General features: G+C 42.4%; 2 protein-coding genes across 6 annotated transcripts in view; one reads left to right on the forward strand and one right to left on the reverse strand.

Moving 5' to 3' along the window:
- RASSF3 (Ras association domain family member 3) overlaps nucleotides 1-3486 on the forward strand; it is a 140271-nt gene extending 136785 nt beyond the window's left edge. For all 5 annotated transcript variants that reach the window (XM_025188258.3, XM_006130205.4, XM_075931007.2 and 2 more), the window contains one exon: nucleotides 755-3486. In XM_025188258.3, the coding sequence (XP_025044043.3) occupies nucleotides 755-904 (150 nt within the window). In that variant the 3' untranslated portion in view covers nucleotides 905-3486. The remainder of the gene's footprint in view (nucleotides 1-754) is intronic.
- An 8007-nt stretch (nucleotides 3487-11493) lies between these two features.
- GNS (glucosamine (N-acetyl)-6-sulfatase) overlaps nucleotides 11494-27929 on the reverse strand; it is a 35480-nt gene continuing 19044 nt past the window's right edge. The window contains exons 9-14 of the mRNA XM_075931046.2: nucleotides 27439-27542; nucleotides 27117-27218; nucleotides 25835-25942; nucleotides 24705-24815; nucleotides 23083-23243; nucleotides 11494-15493 (exon numbers count right to left, since the gene is read on the reverse strand). Of these exons, the coding sequence (XP_075787161.2) occupies nucleotides 15421-15493; nucleotides 23083-23243; nucleotides 24705-24815; nucleotides 25835-25942; nucleotides 27117-27218; nucleotides 27439-27542 (659 nt within the window). The 3' untranslated portion in view covers nucleotides 11494-15420. The remainder of the gene's footprint in view (nucleotides 15494-23082; nucleotides 23244-24704; nucleotides 24816-25834; nucleotides 25943-27116; nucleotides 27219-27438; nucleotides 27543-27929) is intronic.

Raw genomic sequence — 27929 nt, forward strand, 5'->3', positions numbered from 1 at the left:
TAATGCCGGGGGGGGGGGGGGGTAAGAGGGAGAGAAGATGCTCGCTACCCCTGCTGTGGCTCTGCAGTTTAAATATAGTAGAAGCCAGACATGCAGGTAGCTGGCTACTACTAAATTTCAACTGCAGAGCTGCAGCAGGGATAGCTCACCAGGTGGTGCGAGCAGGGACTGAGCAGTTCTGGTTTAAACTGGCTCTGAGACTGCTGCACTGCTGCTTTTTAAATGCAATAGGAGCCACCTGGCTCTTACTACATTTAAAAGGCAGAGCCACAGCAGGGGACCGGGTCCTCGTTCACACTGAGTCCCCTGCTGCACCTCTGCCTCCCCTGCACTCCCACCCCCAGAGACAGTGCTAGAGGGAACCTAAGTCAGTCCCCCTGAGCATCTTCTCCTGCTCACCCATCCTTGCTGTCTCTGATACGAGAGGGGGAGTGAGTAGTCGAGCCTGGGCTTATTGGGTAATTGACTACTCAACTAGTTGCTTACATACCTATTTGTAAATAATTCATGTGTAGTTAGAGTCCCCATTGTTTCTCTCAGAACAGAGAAGAGAAACATTTTTAAAAAGAACAAAAAGTTTGCAAACCCACAGAAATGGGCAGGAGGACAGACCTTCACTAGTACAAGAAACTATTTTTTATCTCCTTTCTGTATGTTGACATTTTGAGTTGACAGTATCCCTTTAAAAATACAACATGAGTAATTTGCGTATTTCCTGTTCACTACATCAGTCTTTCCAATTCTTTTTTCCTAGTGGGAAGCCTTCAGCCTTCCTGAACTGCAGAACTTTTTGCGTATACTGGACAAAGAGGAAAATGAGCAACTACAGATCTTAAAGAGGCGTTATACAGCCTACAAAGACAAACTTGAAGAAGCCCTGGGTGGAGTGTGGAAACCAGGTTAAAGTGGGGCCAAAGAACACTCAGGAAATATGCCACAGAGCATGCCAAACCCAAACGTACAGAACAGCAGCAAAGAAAATAGTTTTCTTTATTTAGAAAACTCGTTTGTGAAGCTAGGATTACCTGTACTTTTCTATAGATTTAGATCCATAAATCGGGTCACTTAGTGTCTTACTCCTATAAGGAATTCTGCATCAACTTGCAACCCCCTAATGTGCCTTAGAGGCTTTCCAGGTTACCTTTGTGTAATCTCTGACTATATTTTCTAGTATGATAACAGGAATTTGTTACCACTTTTTTTATTTGCTTTAATATTAATGATAGCTTTCAAAGTAAGGAAGTGCAAATTGATTATTTAAAAAAATTAATAAAACGGCTTAGCCATGTGAACGAGAATCAGATTGGAGCACTACATTTGAGATTAAATAGATTTGCACTACCTTTTGATTTTCAAATATTTACTGTGTACTCTGTGAGGAAACTGTTATAGGTGGAAGGGACATAAAACTTTGAGGTTCTGTGAAATTGTGGAGAATATAAAGCAGACTTAGTAGAGAAAGTAAAGAGCAAGTTGAAAAGAAGGAAAGAGATAAGGAAGTGGCTGGAGTAGCTGATGGGAGATTGAAGTAGAGTGGAAATACAAATGATAGAAAAAATGGAAATTTAGTTTTGCTAGTGACTAGTTGTAAAAAAAATCAAGTTTTAGGAAGCTTTAATTTTGTGAATAAGTTTTTAGAATTGTGTAAAGTCTCACTAGAAGAGAAAGGATAATTAATGAAAGTACTGGGAGAGAAGGCAGCAAGGAAGCTAAATTTTAGTAGAAATTGAACTCCCTATATCGGAGAAGATATGTGAAAGCAGGTGTGGTTTGAGCTGTGCAGCAAACTCAGTCTGTTGGATTTTGAAGTGTGAATAGTGAGTATATCTCATGTAACTTTTATAAGGAAAACCCACCTAATTGGTCACGGAATGTCTAGGTTAGAAATATAGATGGAGGTACATTGGTTTAACTAAAATCATATCTTTCAGCTGAGATCAAAGAGCTCTTTTCTTTAAAAAAAAAATAGGACATTTTCAAATTATTCATCTTATAAAGGCATGAGGCAAAGAGAAGAATTTCTTGTTTGTAATTCCAAGGAAGCAGAGAATTAGAATACATTGGTCATGTTGTTGATGAATGGGGTTAATAACTCCAGTTTTGGCAATATGACTTTTTCTAATATTGCTATTTTTTAAAAAGTAATGGTCCAATAGCTAATTACCAAATTCTGTATACTGCTGATTTACTTGATTAAGAGTAGGAAAAATGTAGCAAAAGAAATGTTTGTACTTTACTGTAAATGTAATTATTCTTTCAAAAGTATTTATCTAAAGAAGCATGTTCAAAGAAACCAAAGAAATGGATGTGCAATAAAAGCATAAAGATGGTTTGAATAATTAACAAGTTTTTGTCATAACCACGTGGTGGGGAAAAGTCAGGATTTATGCTAGTAAAGAAATGGATAAATAATGCTGATGATTCAAGAACAGCATTTGTTTCTCTTGCTATAAAGTTGTTCATTATAAGTTCCCAAGGAATAGCTGACACTTTGGCGACACCTAGTGGATGCTCTGTGAAACTCCAAGATGTTTCTGTTCTTTATTCTAATGTGACATAATTGTGCCTTTGTTTCCTTTCTTTAGTAATGGACAGCTCTTTGGGAAAAATATTTTTTTGCAGATGTATTGAGACAATCATATGTTTTAAAGTGTTAAGAGATCTTAAAGTAGGACTAACTATAAAAATATATATGGCATAACTTCTTTGTTTTTATTTTATTTCACATGTAACGTTGTAGTGCATGTGGGTTGTTTATCATCAAAGTGAGACACTTTACCACAGTGGTTCAGGGAGTACTTTTACCTTTTGTTAAAATTGTTTTTCTATTCATACTACAGCATGTTCATGGGTATTCTGTTAACATCTACTTTAATTTGTTGTGTTACCCAAAACTATGTAATCATTAGATAATAATTAAGTTGAAGCATTCGTTTTTCAGATTTCAACACTGTTTGAATCTAAAAGTGGTAGTTCATGATATGTGAATTTTTTTTTACTTGAACTAAATTATCTGTCTTTAAGGTGGACATCTTCAGTTATTTTGCCAAAACCTCAATTAGTGTCTTATGCACTACACATTTTAATTTGGAAAAAAACAAACTTACTGTATTTTAATTTTGTCTTAGTCCACAGTTAATTGTTAAGACTGTTTTATTTTTTTACACACTGGTTATTACAACAGCTTTTATTTAAAATAATTGGTCAAGTTTGGCCCATTTTTTAAAATTTATTATCAGATATCAAACTGTCAAACCTTTGTTGCAAAATTGTTTTGTATTCATTATTTGATGGTACCAGATTTACAATTAAATGACCTGGGGGCAAGGCAGGGAGATGTTTAAAATGTATGTCTTTTGAAAAAGCTATACTATTTATAATTTTGACAAGTTTAATTTTATTTTTATAGGGAAGTTTTTATTCCCCTTAATGTTGTTGTTATAATGGCAAGTGATAGTTCCATTATTAAAGTTGAAGTTGGCAGAACTTTGTCATTTCAGTGGTGTTTATTTATCTTGTTAATATTGTATTACCTGAAATTCATGTTGTGGTCATTTAATGCTAAATTTGACCTCTTTATCAGGGAGCTACTTAGCAAGAGGCAGCCTCTTTTTGAGCACAAATTAAGACTCACTCCTGGGGGAATTCTGCACCAAAAAATAAAAATGTTGCATAATTTTGCAAATTGTATTTGTCACAATACCACTACATAATCACACCAGTTCCAATTTATTTGGTAATTTATTTCAAAATACGTGTCAGCAAATATGTCTATAACAGTACAAAGAAATTCCCCCAGGGAGTAGAGAATTAAAGAAATACCTATAGCAACCTATTTCCTGTTTCTCTGCTCTCTCCTCCCCCCAGAGCCCATGGGAAGGCATGTCTACACTGGGGAGTTATTTTGAAATAACAAGGCGAGCGTCCACACTACCAAGCCTGTTGTTTCAAAATAAGGGGCTTATTTCCAAATAACTTCTGCATGTGACATGATATAATTATTTCAGGAGTTATTATTTCTAAATAATTTATTTAGATATAATCTGATCGTCCAGACGTAGCGTGAGAGGCCAGGCACCCAAAGCTCCTCCATCCCAGAGCTAGGTTTACCAACTTTCTATTTGCTCAAAACCAAACACCTGTGTCCTGCCCCTCCTCCAAGGCCCCATCCCCACTCTGTCCCCATCAATCACTTGCTCTTCCCCACCATCACTCACTTGCTGATTTTTCACTGTGTTGGCTCAGGAGGTATAGAAGGAGGTGAGGGTCCAGAAATTAGGGGGGTTTAGGGTGTGGGAGGGAGCTGCATGCAGGGAAGCTGAGGGCTCAGCTGTGGGTGTGGACTCTGAGGTTGGGCCAGGGATGAGGGATTGGGTGAAGGAGGAGGGTTTGGACTGGGGCTCGAGAGAGAGTCAGGGTGCAACCTTCAGATAGCACTTAACAGAAGCAGCAGCATGTTCTACCCCCCTCCCCCCCCCCCCCGTCTCCCACCTCCAGCTTCTACTTAGAGGCATAGGCAGGCAGCTCTGCATGCTGGCCCGTCCTCAGGCACCACCCCAGCTGATGACAGAGACTAATGACTTAGGACCTGATCCTGGACTCCTTACTTGGATAAAACTTCCATTAAAGCCAATATAAGTTTTGCCCACACAAATACTTCAGGAGAAGGCCCCGAATAGCTGCATGCAGCTATATATTTTAATCAGGGTCCTGCATACTCTACAGCAGTGGTTCTCAAAGTGTGGTCCATGAGCCACTAGTGGTCTGCAACTGTTTGAAGGTGGGCCGCAGTCTAGGGGCTCACCCTCCCCACAGCAGGGAGCCTGCGCTGGTGCTCCAACCCTGCCCCCAACCCCCGCAAGGTTAAACAGTCTCACCACCCATTGAGAGGAAGGAGGGTAATTCATGCAGCCCACTCACTAGCCTAGATTGCCCATTGCTGCTCTAGCTTCCTCCTCTTATATTGAGGGCATATGTTTATTGTCTGTCAAAATTGTTGCTCACAATTTTGGGGTCTTGCTGGATTTATCTGTGTTTCTGGATTTCTCATGCGTTTAATCTTGTTTAGCTGATCAAAAGAGGGACTTGAGGAATGGGTGGCTTATACCTTCCTGATCCCAGAACTACAAAGAGTCGTTGATGCAGGGTTAAGTAGGCTACTGCACTGTGCTCTGCCCGGGACTATTTTTGACAACCACCAGAAACTTCAAATATGGCATTATGTAGCTGCTTTCCTTTTAGATAACGTAGAATGATGAGAGCACATTACATCAGCACTCTGTGTTTGTACTGACAGTTCATTTCTGCAACAATTAATTTTTGACTATTTTTTCCATTAAGCCCTGAATTGCCTAGGTTCTTTTATCTCCAAGATTTCCTTTCTTACTAGGTCTAATTGTGGGAACTGTCAATCAGCAGAACTCCTGCTTGTCAGTGCCCTGGGTGAAATGCATGGCAACACTTGGGCACATTCTCAATAGGACTGTAGCTTTGGAATTCATTCCCTCCAATGGTATGTTTTTGCTGAGTTTTGCTTCTTTTGTGGTGTATTATGACATGCCTCTTTGGTCAGATTTCCCTGATTGTGGTTGTTCACGCTCCTTTATCATGGGTCTATCTTAGTTGGTATTCTCCTATTTTGGCTCTTTTTGGTTTTGTTTTGTTTTTTGCATAGCCGGGGTATTATGGGGCCAGGAAGAGGGTGCAAAATGTCGAGTTTATAGAGGATGATGAAGGTTGGAATAAAACTTGGTACATTCGCGGATATAGAGAGCCATGGTTTTAACTGACACTGGACCCAGATATGGTGGTGGTAAACATAATTTGTAGTAAACTGTAAACAACAAAACTTACTGTTTCAGAACAGTCCAACAACAAATAGACTTACAGTCTCTGTATTAACTGAAACAAAGCAATTCAGCATAATACACAGGGTGACTGGAAATCACACTGCAAGTGTTAATATTTCTCTTTGGAGACATAAACTTTGGTATGCAAAGCACTATCTATTCTAGCTACTTCTAGCATGCCTGTAATGGAGCAGCTGTATATTTGAGAGGAGCAAAGTTCACCCTGCCTTTCCCAAGAAAAATGAATTAGTTCAGCAAGGTATCTCAATAACTTTGGGCAAACAGATGCTTCCAGTATGCTGGTAATTCTAGATAATTATCTTAAACTTTTAAATCCAGGTTTCAGAGCTGGTATCTTGACAAACCATCCATCAGCTGGCAACAGTTTACAGTCCTAGGATGAGTAGGGGCTAGGAATGTTTCTAATTCATAGAATCATACACCTCGAGAGGTCATTAGATCTCACTCTCAGACCAGCTCCCACCTGGCACCCTGTGCTGCTGCTTCTGATAGAGGTAGCAGCATGGGATGGCAGGGGACTCCCCAGAAGTGGGGCTGGAGTGGGCTGGCTGCTGTCCCCACCCCCAGGGTCTATTGAATAGTTGTGTAACTGATAAGAATTCCTGCAGTTACATGACTACTCAGTTACCTGATAGCTCACGTCCCTAGTTTTTCCTTGTGTGGGAATTTAAAAGGATATCCTAGTACATGGATTCCTACTCCTGAATTCTGATCATCTCACACAACATCAGAGCTAATTTTAACATGATAGAGCAGAGTCCTCATTTCATAAAGAATGTGAGTACTGAAAGTGCTTTTCCCTGCCTAGAGCAACACACCGAAAGAAGTGATGTTGGCAATATGATTTGATTTTTTTTTTTAGTCAGGGACCTGATATAAGCAGTGCTGGCAAAAACTGTCTTGCTGGTAAAAGCTGTCTCTACCCTAGGAAGGTGCACCATTACACCTGTGTCAGTATAACTATAACAAAGCCCATTAGACAAGACACCGTGCACCAGAAATGACTCCATTGTACTAGTTGCTATATACAATCCCCATCCAAAAACACTTGGGCTGTGTCTACATTGGCATCCCTTTCCGGAAAAGGGATGCCAATGAGACACTTCGGAATTGCAAATCCGCAGGGGATTTAAATATCCCCCGCGGCATTTGCATTTACATGGCTGCCGCTTTTTTGTGGCGCTGGGTTTTTGCCGGAGAAAAGTGCCAGTGTAGATGCGATTTTCCGGAAAATAAGCCCTTTTCCGTGAGATCCCTTATTTCTACTTTCAAGGAATAAGGGATCTCCCGGAAAAGGGCTTATTTTCCGGAAAATCGCGTCTACACTGGCGCTTTTCTCTGGCAAAAACCCCGCGCCAGAAAAAAGCAGCAGCCATGTAAATGCAAATGCCGCGGGGATAATTAAATCCCCCGCGGATCTGCAATTCCGAAGTGTCTCATTGGCATCCCTTTTCCCAAAAGGGATGCCAATGTAGACACAGCCTTGCAGTCCAAAAAAAGTATGGAGACTGATGCATTTTATTTACTTTCTGTTCTAAGCAGTTGTAGAAGCCTTAAACTAGGCCCTCCAGCAGTGACTTTGTTACTGGATCTCTGTTGTTTGCCTGCATATGCAGAAAGTCAGGGTTAAGACTTCATCCTGCAGTTGCATGTGATCAGGGGAGCCAACAGCCTCACTGGGCCCCTGGGCAAGCTGGGGGAGGGGCCTGGCTCCATGCTCCCAGATGGTATGAGCTCTCAGGCAGAAGGGGGGGGGGGGTGGAGCCGGGGGCAGTTAGCTTGCAGTGCTGCCCAGATCACAGCCTGTGCTACTGCCCCTCCCCCTAGCCCTGGGGGTTGCCTGGGCCACACCACATGGGGCTCTGGTAGGCCCCCCACCGTCAGCGAGCCTGGATGTAATTAAGCAAATTGCTTAGGGAAATCTGAGCTCATCTTTCCTTTGCTAGTACTTGATATGTAAGTTTGCTTGGGACATGCAAGTGATTTCAACGCTAATCAAGTCCACACATTAAAACAGTGGAACTTTGAAGCCCCGGGGGCCACAATGATACTCACAGCACATGCTGAGGGCTGCAGCTTCAGTGTGGTTGCATAGACATGCAAATAGCTTCTCTCACACTGACAGGCATGAATATAAAGATTGAGGCAGGACTACACAACACGCAGGCCCCATTTCAGTCAGTTCTGCTGATATTAATAAAATGCCATATTTACCCGATTTCCACCCATAGGACAGCACTTTTAATGAGCAATGACAGTTCAGGAATTTAACTACTAAAACGCATGTTAACAGAAGACCACTGTATTGACTCACCGTTGTGGAGCGTGTTCCCAAGGGAGGCCATGTTCAAAGGATCCCACCTTCAGGCTGCTTGTTGAGCCCCACGTTAAACCCAACCCGCCCATGTGTTGAGTAGCCCTACATTAAAGGATAAAAGTCATTTTTGGCCTTACCAATGTCCACCCTTTTCTGAGATGCCAAGGCAGTGGCTGTATTTCAGGAGGTAGCTGCCTGTTACTTACAATAAAACAATCAGACCTCTAGATCTGGCAGAAATAGTTGAGTGACAGTTATTAGAATGTGATGTTGGTTTCTTTGCATCTGCCCAATGTTATCTGGCAAGTGACAAATCAGCACCGTTTCATCTGTACCTACATAACTTCCCTTATATTAATACTAATTTTCCTTTAATGGAACATGGTCTGAAATAACCAATACCGCCCAACATTTTTACAGGTTACTCCATGATCACCCAAGAAATTAATGATCAAGGAGAAACTATGTTAAGTTTTATGACCTTGAGAATAGACCATGACTATTCATAAATGTTCATGAGCACAATGGAAAAGATGCACTTAGGTAATATAGAATAGCCATGTCCTGTGGTACTAAACTAGTGATACTCACACTTACGTGACTTGAGAGCAACATTTTCAATCATCTTTAATCAAAAGTGACATGTAACTATTGTGTGCCCCATACACTGCCCCATCAACCACACATATACAATGGTGTTAAATATTTAACTATACATATATAACTCTAAATATAACCAAATATTGTAAAATTTTCAAATAGTTTTGATACAAAAAACTGAATTTAATTGCTTATTGCATACATAATTGCCTTGCTGGTTAGATTTTTTTTTTTGAATTGGGCAATGGAATTGTTACATATTAAGCAGATGCATTCGCCTCTACTACTGGGCACAAAGAATTAATCATGTTCCCACTCCTCTCTAAATCTGCACTTCTCTTTGTACGTGCCTTTTTTTCCATTGCTTTCATGCCCACAGAAGGGGCTGCTAACACCCACAAGGGGAATGCATGTGATTGTTCACAGAATTCTAATTGGTTTTTAACTGGGGTCCTAGTGTTTGCAGTTACAGAAAGCTGCAATTGGTTGGGTGAGCATACCATGCTGTTTATTTTGTTCCTATTGTCTCTGCCTTTACTGTTCCATGCAGCAATTCTATTTACAACCCTTGTATCCTTAACTCTTGTGCCAGGGCCAATAGACACACTGTTCCTGAGCTCAGTTAGCCCTGTTCCTCCTATCAGCTGATTTGCCAAGTTCCTGGTGGGAAGAGGAGCGGGGACTCCCTCCCTCTTTGGGTGTGTCTACACTGCACCCTAGCTCAAATTGTGTAACTTATTTTGAAATAGTGCCAAATTTTGACATGAGCTATCTACACAGAGAGCGCTATTCTGAAATGTCCTTTAATCCATTGTGGAACAAGGTTTTCAGGGACCTCAGACACGGAGAATGCTATTTCGGGATCCATCATCTATAGCCAAGCCCTTCGATACAACCGCATCTGCTCTAATCCCACTGACAGAGACCAGAAACTTCAGGATCTCGACCAAGCATTTATAAACCTCAACTACCCACCCGGAGAAATAAAAAAGCAAATTGAAAGAGCCAGACGAATACCTAGAAACCATCTACTACAAGACAGACCCAAGAAAACCAACAATAGAACACCACTTGTCATCACCTACAACCCCCAACTTAAACCTGTCCAACACATTATCAATAAACTACAGCCTATACTGGAACAGGATACTAAACTCCAAGAAGCTCTGGGAAACAGACCCATAGTCTCCTATAGACAACCACCTAACCTCAAGATGATTCTTACCAACAACCACAGGACATACCACACTAATACCAACTCTGGTACTTTCCCTTGCAACAAACCCCGCTGCCAGCTTTGTCCACATATTCACTCTGCTGATACCATTATTGGGCCTAACCAAGTGAGTTATAAGATCAAGAATACGTATTCCTACGCATCCAGAAATATAATTTATGCTATCATGTGCCGAAAGTGTCCGTCTATGTACATTGGACAAACGTCTCAGACACTTCGCCAAAGGATCAATGCCCACAAAACAGATATTAGACAAGATCACAAAGAAAAAACAGTTTCTTGCCATTTCAACCAGAAAGGACATTGTCTCAACAACCTAATCACATGCATCCTACTCCAGAAGACTTTCAAATCTGCACTTGAAAGGGAATCCTCTGAACTGTCATTCATGCTAAAATTCGACACTCTCCGCAGGGAGGTGGGGGGGCTGAACAAAGACCCCAACTACCGTACCCATTACAAAGATAGCTTCCCCAATTATTACCTCTAATACCATTAGCTCACAGACATTTACCTTCCTCCCCCCCGTGCATCCCCCTTCTGTTCTGAAATGTGATTTGTCCTTTTCATATGTGTTCTTTTTTTTTTTAATTGTATCCTTTGGTATATATGGCTGTGACTATTTTCTTCCACTATTTGATCTGAGGAAGTGGGTCTGGCCCACGAAAGCTCATAATCTAATAAACCATCTTGTTAGTCTTTAAAGTGCTACATAGTCTGGTGTAGCTGAAACAAAATACAGGACTAACACGGCTACATTTCTATCACTTTTGTAGACATGTTTTTCAAACCAACCAATTACATTTTTGGAAGTAGCAGGGTGCTCATTTGCATTCTCAGAGCATGGGGAAAGTGAAAATTATTACGTACTAAGGGCTGTAATACTCATGCTCTTAGAATGTAACTATACTTCATTTTTTCTAAAGCATTCCAAATACTTTGACTTCTGCCACTACTCAGCAGTAATTAGAACTATGTTACTTACACTCACGGTGAGCTGGGGTGTTACTCTACCTCAAGGTAGCCTGCCACACACTGGAAGTTCCCTAATGCACTTTGACATGCTTCCATTTCAAAGCAGGGTAGATCAAAGCATGCAAGAAACTTCAGTGTGACACAGCAAGGCCCACATGGATACCAATGTTAAATCAGTCTAGCAAGGTGTAGAATTTCAACCCAGCTTGTTACACCCTTCCTCCCCCCCCCCCCCCCCCCCCCCCCCAGTGTCTCGCAGCTAAGACCTTTGATTAATAAATAGGCAACAAAGAATCTTCCACAGCTGGCAACCTTGGGCGTATGAACTATTTTGACAGCACTTAAATCGAAAAAGGGATCGTGTGGTTAAAAAGGTTGGAGACCACTGCACTAGACTGTTACAAGCATGATGCCCGGTTTATAAAACCTGACAAACCTGCCTCCCTTGAAGATTTCCACAGTTTAAGTTTACCATAAAAGAGGTATTAGAAAAGTTCCTAATAGACAAATCTTTATTTTCAAAAAGGTGCAGCAGTGAACAGGGTCCTTTGAAGGGCACTTTCTAAACAAAACAGTTGTGGTACAATAGAGCAGAAATTAATAAATCCACAGTGAAGTACAGTTAAACTGCATAAAAGGAAGTTAGGAACACATATAAAGTCGTACATTAAAAATAATTTAACAGCCATTTTCACTGGTTCAGTAGAATTACAACCACATGCTTGCATTTGGCTTGTATAGTGGATCAATTTAAACATATTTAGACTTTACAGAGTTATTTTAAGACTACTACCCTTACTACAGATGATTTAAGATAAGCACTCTAGGAGACAATTCGTGAAAGCAACATTTACTCCTTGACAGGCAAGAAGTCAATTTCCTGGCCATGTAAGCAGATATCAGGTACCCTCACTCATGCTACAGTGACAATACTTTCAATTAAGTGATTAAGATGTTTTAATAGATTCAATACTTTTGTTTCTGCTGCAATACATTTGTGTTGCTATGTTTTGCAGAATACAGTATCAGCTTTATCAGATTAGATTATGAGAAATGAGCATTTACATTTAAAAAATGAGCTAGAATCACATTTTATATGAAAGAGACTAGTATTTAGTAAGGCCTCTATTCATTTCCAACAGTTAAATGGCTCAAGTAATAAGGTGCAAGTAGACAATGCCATGTTCAAAGTGTTATTAAAAGGGAACATAGGAAGACTCAATTTTTGAGCCAGCTGTGTTTGGGAATTTGGTATAGCTGTAAGTTAAAGTTCCTTCCTAATATGTTATTTCAGTTAAAGTGAATATTGATCATTCAAGGAATATGAAAATATCCATAGGCTTAATTGCATCCTGGGGGGGAAAAAAACAAAAAACCACACCGAACAGTTGAATCAGAACAACAAACAGGGCAGCAATTGATTGTTACTGTTCTCTCTTCAGCTGTGTGCCTCTGATATTCAACTCAGCTTAAGACAGCCTTACAATGCAGGCTTCATCAGAAATGTTTGGCTTTTTGCAAAGTCACAAGAGTGATGAATACAATGTGGCGATGTCAAGATTTTCTATGGTAAATTACACTACTACTAAAATACAAATGTGGGTGTGGTAAGACTCAGGGTCAGTTGAGAAAGAGAATGTAAGGAAACAAGTCTGGTGATAATTGAAATGACTGACCAGTATGGTTTCCACATAAAAAAAATACTAACAGCATGTATAATTAAAGTAAAATTCTCTTCTCTGATCAGACTTACTGGATAGTCTACATCAGTTCTATACAATCAATTTTCATCTCAATTAACTAAGGAAGGTACAATATGCAGGATATACAGTTGTCATTAAAGAATAAAATTCTTCCTGCTAACCAACCATGCCATATCAGGAAAAGTGGTATATCAAGTTACTTTTGGTCATGACTATCTAGTAGTGTTTTTTACACAAGGGAAAGGTGTACTTTGAAACACACCAACATTGCAGACAATGATAACCATTGCATTGCTGACACTTAGTAAACATACTAACCGGAATGTCAGGTGTATGACCAGCTAGAACATTTTGGACAGTAATGCTCCAAGTTACATGCCTACGTCACTGAAGACTTTCCTCACTAAATCCATTACATTGTACAATTAAGTACAACCACCAGCAAGTTTAACTAAAAAGATGAACACAAACCTAGTGTAGAAATGTCTGCCAAATATATTGTTAAATGAGTGTTATGATAATTTTTGGCTTGATCAAAGAATTGGAGCATAAAATTGTTATAGGACCTAACAGATGGTTAAGGAAAAAGATAGTATGCTTGGTACATACTGATTGAGGAAAGGTATTTGTAGAATATACACAGGTTCAAGGACAGTGTAGTGAGATGAGAGGTTTTGGTGAATGGAGGAGAAGATTTGAAAAATCAAAATTATGGTCAAGAAAATAAAATATTTCCAAGTAATTTAATGGGAAGAGATGAACTTATATGGTGTTACAATATGCAGAGAAACACTCTCAGTATGTTCCCTTAGTTTTTAGGGTTCTTTTCAACAGCTGTTTTTCCCAGGCATCTCTAATGCCCCTGGATGGACAACATACATGTTCTGATTTGTGAGGCAAAATTAAATCTGTTCACCATCTGATTATGGATAGAAACAACTTTACCTCCTGCTGGAAGGCCACAAAATGCTGAATTTGTCAATACTCAAGTTAAATTTAGTCAATGCTATCTTTATAAATGTTGCTTTTACCAGCTTCAAAGAGCTGTAAAATGGGGTGTACTTTTTGACTTCTGAAATTAGAGATTATCTTGTGTTAGCTATCTGAAGAAGAAAAAAAACCCTTGGTATATTGTTTCATCTGCTTGATAAAGCACCAATGCAGGAAATACCAGTTCTTCTGACTTAAATATGTTGTTTTCTAAATTGATAAATAGGTTTATTAAAACAGAATAGGTAACTAGCAACAGTTTAAAATGAGGAGAGCTTTACTATAGCATAATCTGACAATGAAAAAAATCTAAGTTTTCTCCTTAAGCTACAATTCAACTGCCTTCAAGCAGAATAATTTTCTTGATGAAGAGAGTAATCCAGGAGGTTTTTAGTAGATGGCTTGGTAATGTATTTTTATAGAGATTAATTTAGTAAGCTTGCTGGTTCTTGAACTTGCGTGATTTTCTAAATTTAAAAAGGCAGTCAGTATTCTGAACACACAAATATCACATTAAATCCATGACAGTATTTTTTTAAGAGTGAATAGTGTCATCACTAGGTGGCAGACAGACAACTGACTCTTCATCCAAATACCAAAGCAGTAACATACCAGAATCCTTTAACATGAAGGGCAGAATGGAGGTAGTTTTCAGCCCAGAAGCAGCTCTTTGGCAGAAACACTCAAACTGACCGAAGTAGTCTTCTTACCATGATTTCTGCTAAGTGAGGATTTGTTGTTTTTATTTTTCAGGAGGCAAAGCCCATTTAACTTTATGCATCATGTGAATAACTAAACATGTCAGATTAACAAGATACTTGAAGGCTGGAGATGACATGCACATGACGACTACTTTGTGATGCTCATTTCCGTATTTCCTGAGGATTACTACAATTCAGTTTACTAAAGCAGAGCTAGTTCATCATGACCAACATGCAGGCACTCCGTTTTATTCCAAAACTTCAGATTAGTTTTAGCATATTAAAAAACCCTATTTCAAAATAGGTTACATTAAAACATAAGAGTAGTTACTTCTAAGAACCTGTTACAAATGTACTGAATTGGAAACAGAAAGAGTATCCTTGTGTCTGAAAGCTGCTTAAACACAGGCCTGTGAGAGGAGTATTTTTATTATTCTAGTTTGAAATAGTCATGGTAGAGATTATTAATACAGTACTTTAAAGTCTGCAAGATGGTTAGTGTCTAGTCAGATCCTATAGCTCTCTGCCTTATATTCTTCTATGCCATACTATGGTAGTTTGCCCCAGGTTAACTTTAAGAGCAACATTGAACACCTGTAATTAACACTTAGCTTTTAGAAAAGTCTGTATAGGAGTGAATGAAGATGGGTGATGATTTCTGTGTAATATGGCCTGCCCTGGGTTAATCTGATTCAGTTTATAAACTTGGTCTTTCTTCATACAAAACATAATAAATCCAAGTTAGACCTGTAGGTCCCAGGTCAGCACCATACCTCTGATATGAAAAAGACTAGATATGAGACAGATTAGCTAAGTTTGATTGTTGAGAATTACAGTTCAGTTGTAAAATATACACAGGGCAAAAGGCAAACCTCTAAAGACAACTTGATTCTGCCCCCCTCAGACAAATTTTTAACAAAGCCAGTTGACTGAGTCTTCCAGATGTAATTATTGTAGGTTAGATGCAGGCAGACCTGCTGGAGTCCCTCTGAAGAAATGAGCACAGGAAGCTGGCTGATTAATGCTGTTACAGAGACCGCGTGGAAAGTCTGTGAGCCCAAATACCATGATTGAACATTAGGCGTGGGTCAAATCTGTACCTGTGAGTGGGAGAAGGTCTGCATGAGCTACATTTAGATCAAGGATTACCAGCAATTTAATAAATTTAACATGTAGCACTAAACCAGAGTTCATTAAAATGTTTTACCTCCTTCAGTAGTGTACAATAGGAAAAGAATGGTTACTTACCGCGTAACTGTTGTTCTTTGAGATGTGTTGCTCATGTCCATTCCATGTAGGTGTGTGCGCGCAGCACGTACATGTTGCAGATTTTTCCCTTAGCAGTACCTGTCGGGCCAGCAGGGAGCCCCTTGGAGTGGCGGCGGTATACCGGCCGATATATACCCCTGTTGGCCCCCCCATCCTCTCAGTTCCTTCATACTGGAATACTCCGAAGAAGGGGAGGCGGGTGGGATTTGGAATAGACATGAGCAACACATCTCGAAGAACAACAGTTATGAGGTAAGTAACTGTTCTTTCTTCGAGTGACTGCTCATGTCCATTCCATGTAGGTGACTCCAAAGTGAAACCTGAAGGAGGAGGTGTCGGAGTTTTAACCTTCTACAGAATGGAGGACCACCCTGCCCAGGGTGGTATCCTTTCTGGCCTGATGTGACAGTGCGTAGTGGTTGGCGAAGGTGTGGACGGAGGACTAAGTGGCAGCCCTGCAGATGTCCAGGATGGGACCTGTGCCGTGAAGGAAGCCATTGCCCTCAGAGAGGTGTGTGTGTGTGTGTGTGTGTGTGTGTGTGTGTGTGTGTGTGTGTGTGTGTGTGGGTGGAGGGGAGGGGGGACTGGGACCCCTGCTAGAGCGTAGCACTCGGATGCATGCAGTGATCCATGAGGATATCCTTTGTGTGGAGACTGGCTGTCCTCTTGAGTGTTCTGCAATGGCCACAAAAAGTTGTGGTGATTTACGGAAGGGCTTTGTCCTGTCTAAATAAAAGGCTAAGGCCCTCCTGATGTCTAGGGTGTGCAGTGCCTGCTCCTTCCCTGACGTGTGAGGTTTGTGGTAAAACACTGGCAGGAATATGTCCTGAGACACATAAAAGGACACCACCACCTTAGGCAAGAAGGCAGGGTGGGGTCATAGTCTGACTTTATCCTTAAAGAAAACTGTATAGGGGGGGATCTGAAGTAAGCGCTCACAGTTCGGACACCCGCCTAGCTGATGTGATCACTACCAGGAGGGATACCTTGTAGGACAGGTATATTCACGAACACTTTGCCAGGGGCTCAAACAGGGGCTCTATGAGTTTGGAAAGGACCAGATTGAGATCCCATTGAGGGATGGGCTGTCATACAAGTGGGTAAAGTCTATCTAGCCCCTTCAGGAACCTGTTTACCATTGGATCAGCAAACAAAGTCTTTCCCCTGTCTCCAGGGTGGAAGGGAGAGATGGCCACCAAGTGGACCTTAATCAAGGAAGAGGAGAGTCCCTGATGCCTGAGATCTAAAAGGTAGTCCAGGATCAGGGGAATTGGGGCCTCCCTTGGGGAAACCCCTTTGTGGGAAGCCCAGATGTAGAACTGCTTCCATTTAGCCATGTATGTAGCCCTAGTGGAAGGTTTCCTACTGCCTAACAGAACTTCCTGATCCCGAGCCAACATTGGAGCTCCGCCGCTGTCAGCCACAGAGCTTCCATGCCATCAGGTGCAGGAAGTGCCAGAGTCCTGGGTGATCAGGTCCGGGAGCAACAGAAGGGGTACAGGCATCTTGCATGACAGGCTAAGAAGGGCTGAGAACCAATGATGTCTGGGCCATGCTGGGGCAATGAGAATTACAGACGCCTTGAACTCCTGCACTCGTAGGTGAACCCTGTGGACTTGTGGGAACAGTGGGAAGCCGTACAGTAAGCCCCTGGGCCGGGGTGGAGAAGTGCGTCTCCTAAGGAGCCCCTTCCAAATCCCATGAGGGAGCAGAACCTAGGGCACTTGTTCTGCCTGGTAGTGAACAGGTCTAGTTGGGGAAACCCCCCACTCGCAGAAGATGGAGCGGGCCACTTCCTTCCTGAGGGACCACTCGTGTCCAGAAAGGCTACGTCTAGACTACAAGCCTCTTTCGAAAAAGTGCATCTAGACTACAACCAGTACTTTTGAAAAAGCAAGCCACTTTTTCGAAAGAGAGCATCCAGGCAGTCTGGATTCTCTCTTTCGAAAAAGCACAGTTTGCATTATATAGTGCCTTTTTTAGAAAGAGTACTTTCGAAAAAAGTCGTTATTCCTCGTAAAATGAGGTTTTCCAGTTGAAAAAACTGACATTCTTTCGATTTACTGTCGAAAGAGTGCAGCAGCAGTCTAGATGCAGGTAAAGATTTAAAAAAAAAAAAAAAGGCCACTTTTTTTCGAAAAATCCCTGTAGTCTAGACACACCCAAGAGGCCCTGCTTAACTTGTCTGCTAGGACATTTTGGGAACCCAGGAGGTAAGAGGCCATCGGGTGGATATCCGCCCCGATGCAGAGATCCCACAGGCAGATTGCCTCCTGACACAGATGGGGAGAGCAAGCCCCGCCCTATCTGTTTATATACGACACCACCATCGTGTTGTCTGATAAGATAAGGGCTGACCTGCCCCTGAGGTGGGGAAGAAAAGCTGCACAGGCCAGGCGGACTGCTCGGAGTTCCTTGACATAGATGTGCAGGGAGAGATTGTCCTGGAACCACATACCTTGCGTCCGCATGACCCCCAGATACGCTCCCTAACTGATGTCCGACACATCTGTCATGAGTTGGATGCTTGGTACAGGTCTGGAGAAGGGGACTCCTGCACAGACCTCCTCCTGATGAGTCCACCAAGTCAGCAAGTGGAGGACAGTATTGGGAACCATCACTACCCTGTTCCACGGGTGGAAAGCCAGGTTGTGGACTCATGCCAGCCACATTTGCAATGGGTGCACGCGAAGTCTGGTGTGTTGCACGATGTATGTGCACGTGGCCATTAGACCTCAGAAAAGCATACAGGCCCTGGCTGTGGTCACTGGGAAATTTTTGCAGTCCCTGGATGGCGGACTATATCGCCAGAAAGTGAGTCCTGGGGAGGGAAGCCTTTGCCAATATCGAGTCCAGGTTGGCACCTATGAACTCTATTATCAGGGTTGGAATTAGAGTTGATTTGTCCACATTTAGGAGTAAGCCTAGCTCCCTGAAGAGATTCCAGACCGTGGTGATGTGGGCCCGCACCTGGTTCTCAGACCGTCTCCTCAGGAGCCAGTTGTCTAGATAGGGGAACACCTGAATGCCCCATCTCCGTAGAGCAGCGGCCACGACTGCCATACATTTGGTAAAGACCTGAGAGGCTGTAAAAATACCAAAGGGAAGAGCCATCAACTGGTAGTGGTCCCTGCCCACCGTAAAGTGGAGGAATCGCCGGTGGTGAGGTGAGGAGTGATGGAAATGTGGAAGGTAGGTGTCTTGCAGATTGAGGGCAGCATACCAGACTCTGGGGGCTAATGAAGGGATTATAGATGCCAAGATTACCATCTTGAATTTGGTTTTGACAATAATGGAGTTGAGACCTTTGAAGTCCAGGATGGGGCAAAAGCCTCTCTTGGCTTTCGGGACCAGGAAATACCAGGAGTAGAAACCCTGCCCAAAAACTCAGAGGGAACCAGCTCTGTGTCTCCCAGAGTGAGAAGGTGGAGGGGTCCCTGAAAAGGGACAGGGTTAGAGGGTGGGAAGGGGGGGGCAAATGGAACAGGATGGCGTATCCCCCTTCCCCTATTTCCAGGACCCACTGGTCCAATGTAATGGAACGTCTGGCCTGGTGGAAAGGGAATAAACATTCCCGGAAGGTAAGTGGGAAGACTGGTATGTTGCCCTCAGGCATCCCCTCAAAATCCTTGACGAGGCCCAGAGGGTTTGTTAAGTGGCCCCTGGCCCTGGCCCTGGCCCTGAGAAGGTCTGCAGTTCCTCCCACTGCCATTCCTGCTCCTGTGGCGGGGGAAGTCAGGACGTGGGGCCCGTTGGGGCAGTCTGAGGGTGTTCCTGCCTGAGAACTAATGCCTCTGGCTAGCTGGTGTGTGCATGCCCAAGGACTTAAGTGTGGCAAGGGTGTCCTTTGGGCCACGGAGGCGCTGGTCCATCTGTTCAGAGAACAGCGAGGGGACCTTGAAAGGAAAGTCCTGGATAGTATTTTTGGAGCTCCAGGGGCACCCCAGACTCTTGTAGCCAGGAGATGCGGCGTAGAACTACTCCTGTGGCCATGGCACGGGCAGCAGCATCAGCCGCATCAAGGGCTGCCTGGAGTACTGCCCTGGAGATCGCTCTTCCCTCCTCATGGAGGGCCCTGAACTCCGGACGGGAGTCTCTTGGGAGCAGGTCTGAACTTGTCCATGGAGGCCCAAGTGTTGCACACGTACCGTGACAACAGGACCTGCTGGTTGGCAATAGGGAGCTAGATGTCCCCGGACATGTAGGCCTTCCCGCCCAGAAGGTCTGTCTTTTTGGCCTCGCTGTTCTTGGGGGTGGCAGCCAGTTGCCCGTCTCTTCCTCTGGTTGAGAGCCTGCACCACCAGTGATCCCGGGGGCGGGTGGAAGAACAGGTACTCGTTGCCCTTCTGAGGCACGAAATATCACTGCTTGGCCCTTTTGTCTGTTGGCGGTATGGAGATCTTGGTCACCATTTTATTAATCGTTGGGGCCACTCTGGTGAGGGTTGGACTGGAGGATATTGACCATGTCAATCCTCACACACTTTCTCGGCTTGGACCCCCAGGCTCTGTGCCAGTTGGCAAAGGAAGTCTTGGTGTCCATCGAGGGCATGGATGGAAAGATGTCCCTTAGGGCCTCATCCAGGGAGGATGGCAATGACCCCTTTTGGGCCACCTCCGTGGGAGCCACCGTTTGCGAGGGGGCTTACGAAGTCCCCCACACAGATTGTGGTAGTGGCTGGCTTGGTGGAGCCCTGCTTACTGATGGCCTTGGGGATGCCTGACCAAGAGGTAGTGACTACGCTGACGACGGAGATCAAGCCAGGGGAGTTGCCGATGGGGGCCCCCGCCCCCGAGATGACTGACCCTGCTCTTGAAAGATCTGCACCCTGGCTCTGGTGGTAGGGCCAGAGGGTCCAGAATGGCCACAGACTCTGAGGTTTTGGGGGCCAGGTTTCTTGCATCACCGGCACTGGAACCAGCTGTGCATAATGCTGTTGATGGTGGTGAGCAGAGGAGCTGTGGTGCTGCGAGCGGAGCCGGTGCTGACAGTGGGATCTGGAGCCTCTTGACAACCAAGTTGACTCTGCCTCTGAGTTGGTTGAGTATTCTGAAGCAGACCAGTGGGGCCGTCAGGGGTTCTGCCAAGGTTGCCGACGCCTGAGTGTGTCTGGCCATCGACTCAGGTTTGCAGTGCCAGGGAGGTGGGGATGGCATAGCTGGGCCCGGGACCAGTAAGCTCTAGGCGGATGTAGAAGCCGTGGAGCTGGATGCCATAGACAGTACCACATGGTGGTATCGTGTCAGTGCTGGGCCCAGTGCCGTGTCCTGTCTGGTCCCGGGGTCGAGATGGTCACCAGTGCCGGAGTTGTGGGTTGCACCGACTGGTGTTTTCTGGCGTTCTAGACTACGTCATCGGACGCCCTCGACGTCAGTCAGTGCCTGCCATTCCCATGACCTCTGGTGAGGTCGGTGCTGGGGGAGGTGAGAGGGACGACTCAATCAAGTCTCTGGCCGCCTCCAAGGCCTCTGGAGTAGAGGATTCTGGGAAGTCCCCCAGTGGGCTGAGCTCTTGGTACGGGGATAAAGGTCTGCCCAAGCGAGATGGTCCGGGTTCAGCACTTGATGGTGCCACGTGCCCCACTGAAGGGCGCATGGAGGGCACACACCTCGGAGGTGATCTACCTCTTGTTAGGCCTTACTTCTTCTGCGGCACCGGGGACTGCGACCGGTGCCAAAGCTTCTGCGGTACCGGGGAGGCACGAGAGTGTGCTGAAGCCAGCGTGCTCTGCGATGCCTGTACCGGGTCCGATGCCGGTGCCAGTCTTAGAGCTGCCTCCATGAGAATGATCTTGAAGCGTGATTCTCTCTCCCGCTTCGTGCAGGGCTTGAAAGCTTTACAAATCTTGCAGGCCTCTGAAAAGTGAGCCTCTCCCATGCACTTCAGGCAAGATGAATGTGGAGTGCCACAGGGCATGGGCCGATGGCACTTTTTGCAAGGTTTGAATCCTTGCAGTCTGGGCATGTGCAGCAGCGGTAAACAAAACACAGATACTACTATAACTCAATTTACAACTTTTAACAGACAATTAACTGATAACAGGTAACAAAGAACTACTTAAGTACTAGCAGCATTTGCTTAAGCAAGAGCTAAGGGGCATTCCAAGGACCCCCACCACTGTAAGAAGGAACTGAGGGGGGGGGGGGCCAGCAGGGATATATATTGGCCGGTATACCTGTGCCACTCCAGGAGGCTCCCTGGTGGCCTGACGTGTATTGCTGAGGAAAAAAATCTCAGACGACATGTGCACGCCGCCCACGCACACCTACATGGAACGGCTATGAGCAATCACTCGAAGAAGAACTAGTTTTCCTCTACCAGGACAATGCTACAACATTTCAGTTTAGTCACAATCCAGTACTACAGGAGTTGCCAAAATTAATATAGTGGCTCTTCTAGTTAACAGTGTAGATGCTGCATCGAAATACAAATGCTAAGGTATGTATGTATGAATAAACGAAAAAGAGTGCTTAGGAGCTGCAGAATATTGATAATGCAGTATTTACAGCAACAAAATGTCATGGCAGGTTAGTCTACTATAGACTTAGCATTTAAATGCTAACAGCCTTTTAAACACAAACAATTCTAGAAGAACGGTTTCTCAGCTAAAAAAAGCAGTAACTTTTTAACTCAAGAGAAGGACGGTTGTGATTAACTCATACAGGTTTTGCTGCACATACAAGCCCTTTTCCTGGTAGTTTGACAGTATTAATTATTTTGAATATTCAATACTTAAATCCAAGGCAGAGGTGAGATAAAGCTAGCAAATACTTGAGTTGAAAGTTCCTGCATAGAGCAATACACTTAAAACTTTCAATAATCTATAAGTGATTATTTCCTTATTGTTCCTTGATTAGTCAGCCAAAGAACTATGCAGGCAGCATTCTTTTCAAATCAATAGTGATTGATAAAGTTACCTGGAAGGGGATGGATAATGACACCATTAATTATATATTAAATTTATTTTCCATAACTTTTCACATCTTACAGCCACCAGGTAAAGTTAATTTAGAAAAATTTAGCTGTTATAGTCCCAAGGTTACATTTTAAGTTAGACTTCTAATTTAGTGGCAATTAGATGGAGTTTCCTGGATGAAAGATGCACTACTAGGTCTCAGGCAAATCTTTCAGCTTTAAAATTTACTCTGTCTACCTTCTTTTCCATTAATATAATCTTCTCTTCCTCAGATCAAGTGCCTACAGATACTGACACGTTCCAGGAATTAAATGTAAAAGCATTTATGGCACCATCCAGCTACTAACTTTTAGAGAAAAGGGAAACCCTTCTTCCAACTAAAGGGAAAGTAACAAAACAACTTTTGAATCTCATGTCAAGGGAATTGATTTTATAAGAAATATTCCTAAAAGGCTACCCAACTGTGAATGATTACAAGAGCTAAAAATAGTCAAAAAAGGTTACCCTGGGTCAAAGACGCCTGGCGTGCGACAAGTTGCTCCTGAGCAGGACTGTAACATCATTAGTCGATAGTTCATCTTCTCTAAAATTTCCTGGTCTATTGTTTTAGCAATGTTAGTAAGCTGGTGTGGGTCTGCAGTCAAGTTGTAGACTTCCACAAAAACCTGGTTAAGTGGGAAAAATAGTTGCACTTTTTGTATTAAAATGTCAGGTATTATAAATAGAATACTGGCTATTCTGTATGTGGGGAAACATATGCTGGTAGTGTAACAGCTTATTTTCTACTGCTATAGTTTTAAATTATATCTTCAGTTAGCCTGTAGTACACACCAAATGCCTATCAGACACCCATGAACTGGATCCTTCCCTAAAGGAGTTCACAATGTCAAGACAGACTTGAGGGAGCAGTGGCAATGAAGTGAATATTCATAAGTAAATTATATGCACATCAAATGTTAGGTTTGTCATCTCATGAAAGAATCCTAAGATAAGCATATGTAGGTAATGACAAACCCATGTGTGTAGATAGTCCTGGTTAAGGAAATTCCCAAAGAGCACATCTTTTCACCAAGACAATGCACATAACCAAGAATTGATCATGGTTGTTAGGGAGTGAAAACAGGGAGAGGATTAAAGAGAAGAGCTGGAACTATTCATGAAGCTAACATCCTACTAATGAGATTTGAATTTTGCTTCTAAATGTAGGAAAAGTTTGTGTCCTAATGACACAGATCCTCTTAAGCCAACTGTTCTAAATCTTTCTGTAGAGCTGGCCCTGTGTTTTCAGACCAGACAGCTGCATTCCTCCAATGTTAACAGTGATTAACCTATTAGAATGCAGCTTATGGTCATGGGTATGGCCTAAGTTAGCTGTAGAAATGTGATCTCCCCAACAATAGGCTTTAAACAATTTGGAAGTGCTCAAACAGATTTTATATGGTACTCTTTTCCTAGCAGAATTCAAGTCCTCATCCCCCCTAACTTCCCTGTCAATGAGATATCTGCTGAAGTTGCACTCTAATACTAAATGAGCGTTTTGTTGCAATGGGTTAGAATGAAGGTTATTCATTTTTCATCTGCACTTTATAAATTCACAGGCAAAAATTAAAATGTACTAAGGTTGCAAATGCTTTTTTGCTGACAACACCACACACTTGCACTGTGTGAGAACTTGCTAGTAATGTGCAGTAAGCTGTGACATACAGGGCTAGCCACTAGTTTAGTCTATGATATACAATAAAGTTGTCTCTATCATTTAGATATGTAAGATCAAATTCAGCTCTGCTGCATCTCCCACTTACATCAAAGGAGAATTTGGCCCTAGATAATTTAACCCATTCTCCCATCGTGATCATGCAGTATGTTTTGGTTAACTATCATGCAGTATGTTTTGGTTAACTATTTCCACCAACAGTTAAAAAAAACTGACTATTTAGCCTACAAGTGAAGCTACAGTCTCATTTTCAGACTAGTTTATGCCAACCTTGAGAGTAGATAAACTTTGCAGACAGACATCAATGGAGTTACACTATAACAGATGTTAATTAATCTCAAACAGTGAGAACTGCAAGAAAACTGAATATTTAACACACTGCATCATTAAAATAAATGACAGAAAGTATTACCTCCCGGTCATCAAATTCACAGTACTGCAAATCCCATAAAGCTGACAGTGTCCTCACACAAGCGTAAGTGTTATTATATGAATCTTCACACACACAGTCTGGAAAACAATGCTGCAAAGCAACAGAGATTAAACAAAAAAGGAAGTAAGAAAGAATGTTCATGCTCGTGGTGAAACTGGAAGCAACAATTCTCTTGCCAGAACTGATACTTGCTAAAGGCAGGTGTAAGTAGTTCATGGACACTAGACAAAAAGCTGAATATTAAATGTTAAAAATCCCAGGCAGAGATTTATAGGACAAAAATACCCATTTTTCTAAAATTAGACAAGGTCACTATCTCAGGGAAATTTTTAAAATGGGAGATAAATACCAAGAAGCTGTCTTGTGAATTAATACACTAGCCCAGGAAATGAAAACAATACTCAATATCCTAAACAGGCTACTCAGACAGAGTGGGAATACAACCATAAAATGGAACATTACAGTTGGGTCTATTTACAGTAAGCATTAGTTTGACAGAATTACAGAAAATAGTATACTGCAGAATGTGGCTACCTATTTATTGGTTTCAAATCAACATCTGATTATGTCATGTGGCCACCATCTTTTCAATGGGATTCAGAGGCACTAGTTATTTAAAAAAAATCAAAGAGGCAGATATTCAGCAATTCAAAAAACATTCTACCCTGAACTGGACACGATGTATTCAGAAGAGGCCTAGTTCCTGCTATCCTGCAGATCAAAAAAATAGTAAAACACCTATTTTGGCACTGTTTATTGAGGAATTCATAAAACCAAAAATGTCATAAAAATTAATCTTGAAGTAACAATAGATATTGTGCATAAGTTGTGGTAGAGTATACTGCATTGCTTTCTTGTCCTTCAAGCCATGGCAAAGGAATTTCCAATGTTCTGAAGACATTAGAATTTTAAGAGGTATCAAGGAAAACTCGTTTGCAAAACTGGTTGTTGTAAGACTGGTGTTTGCAAAAATCAAAATCCAGATCCCCCACATCACTGGAAAACACAATTTCTATGCTACTAACGGGCCTTACTCTGAACTGAGGTTTTAGTTTCCGTAATTTCAGAAAACATTTACAAATAATTCACATGAATTCAGCTTTGCTTACAGTAACACCAGGTCCCAGTGCGGGGCACATAGGATCGCTGCTGTTATGACCTTCTCCTTGATACTCAATCAAGACATCTGATCTCCAGGTCACATTTTTGTCTCCTCTCTAAAACAGAAATAAAGTAGTAAACTTTACTGTGTTAGCTCTTCTGACAATGCTAGAAGTAAAAATCATGCATATATGAACTGGAAGTCACACTGAATCAAGACCCAAAAACTGATCAGTTGTTTAGGAAGTGGGTATTTTGTTTGATTTGGAGTGATAACAGTTCATATAAAAATTAACACTAACTGAAAGATTATGAACACTACAGAACAAGCTAGATTGCCAAATACCACCAAATTATAATCCAAAGTCTCCAGAAAAGGTTTTTATATAGCCTTTTGCTTTAGGGCAGTGGTCACCAACCAGTAGATCAGGATCTACCGGTAGATCTTGGAGCCTCTGACAGGTGGATCCTGACTGGTTTGGCCAGGAAGCTATCAAGCGCTGGCTGTTCAGTTGCTGTTCAGGATGTGGAAGGGAGACGAGGGGAGGTCAGGGTGTCCCTCCTCCCCCCATTTCTGTACCCTGTCTTCACAGAGAAGAGAAAATGTGTGGGGGGGGGGGGCAGAGGTGTTGTCACTTTTTACTGCTTGCAAAGTGTGGTATTTTTGGTTTTTGACTGGTCTGTGAATTTCATAATTTTCATTTCTCTCTTATGCTTAAATTTAATTCTCTGGGTAGTGAGTTCTAAAATACCTAACCTGTCATGGCTGGAGTAATTATCCCTGTGGTAATTGCTGCTCTTGGACATGGTTGGCACCTCCCTGTAGCCCCTGAGAAGGACAGCATGTGGAGACCCCCTGCTCTGCCTTTGCCAGCAGACACTTCTCCTGCAGCTCCCATTGATCAGTAATGGGGAACCACAACTAGTAGAAGCTGTGAGTGGTGGTGCCAGGGGACTAAGGCAGGCTCACCCGGTCGTAAAGCATTTCAGAATTTAAAAGCCAAACAGTACAACCCTCAAAACAGGAGTCATTATTAACAGCAGTGCAACTAGTCAAAGAAAAAGTTAGTTTATCCTCCCTTTAGGAGGGATTTTCCAAGTTTACTGGAATGTATCAGCACTGAAATGCTATACTTGCAATCACATGACTACATTCATTAAGCTAGAAGGGTTCTGTGTGAAAATGAGGGAGAGGAGATTCTGAATGCACATCTTCCTAACCCTGAAGGATAATCTGTGTCAGAGTAATCTGTAAAATTGATCAATTGTGAATCCTGAGTAAACTCTTACCAGTAATGGCAACAGTGACATCCCATCCATCTGTGTCTTATTTAAGTCAAACCCTGCGATATCCAAAATAGTGGGACCCAAATCAATGTTTGCAACAAGCATCTGCAAAATGGTAGGACGAAGTATTACTGACACTCAAAAAGATTGATGTTCACATTGAGACTAAACATTGACAGTTTAACAACAAGAAAGTCAGGTCCCTCCATAGAACAGAAAACTAGGGTGTTGCTAGACGCTTTTACAACATATATGCCAGGCAGTGTCTGATAACTATGAAAGAATTTGAAGACCTATATTATTGCACCTTCAGGTATAATCCTACCTTGTTTGTCTGGTTTGGTTTGATCCCTGGTCCTCGAACTAGCAATGGAACTTTAATGTCAAACTCATAGAGCTGCCGTTTGTCTATCGGCAACGAAAATTGTCCTAGAAAACATTATGAAGAGAAGAATTAGACACCATTTAATTGTGGCTTAGTTTTTAAAAACTGAACCTCATATCGCTTAGTCACTGGCTTTGATGAACAGTGACTTGTTTAAACAGGTCCTTTATCTTGATATTACATGTTCAGGCCCTCAGTCCATATTCACCCACAGATTTCCTTTATGTCAGAATGTTACTACAGTAACAGACTGACTGAACAAATTAGGCTATTTGTAAAACTTCAAACCTAACTACAAAAGACAGGGCAACTCTAAAATTGAGAAAGGAAAGAGGCGCTATAATGAAATTCACTGTAAAAATGCATTGGTAATTCAGAGCAGAAATGGAGGAAAAGTCTATATACATTACATAAAAGTCTATCATTACATT

Source organism: Pelodiscus sinensis, chromosome 1, assembly GCF_052426305.1.
Source record: "Pelodiscus sinensis isolate ZL-2025 chromosome 1, ASM5242630v1, whole genome shotgun sequence".
NCBI classification, from domain to species: domain Eukaryota; kingdom Metazoa; phylum Chordata; order Testudines; family Trionychidae; genus Pelodiscus; species Pelodiscus sinensis.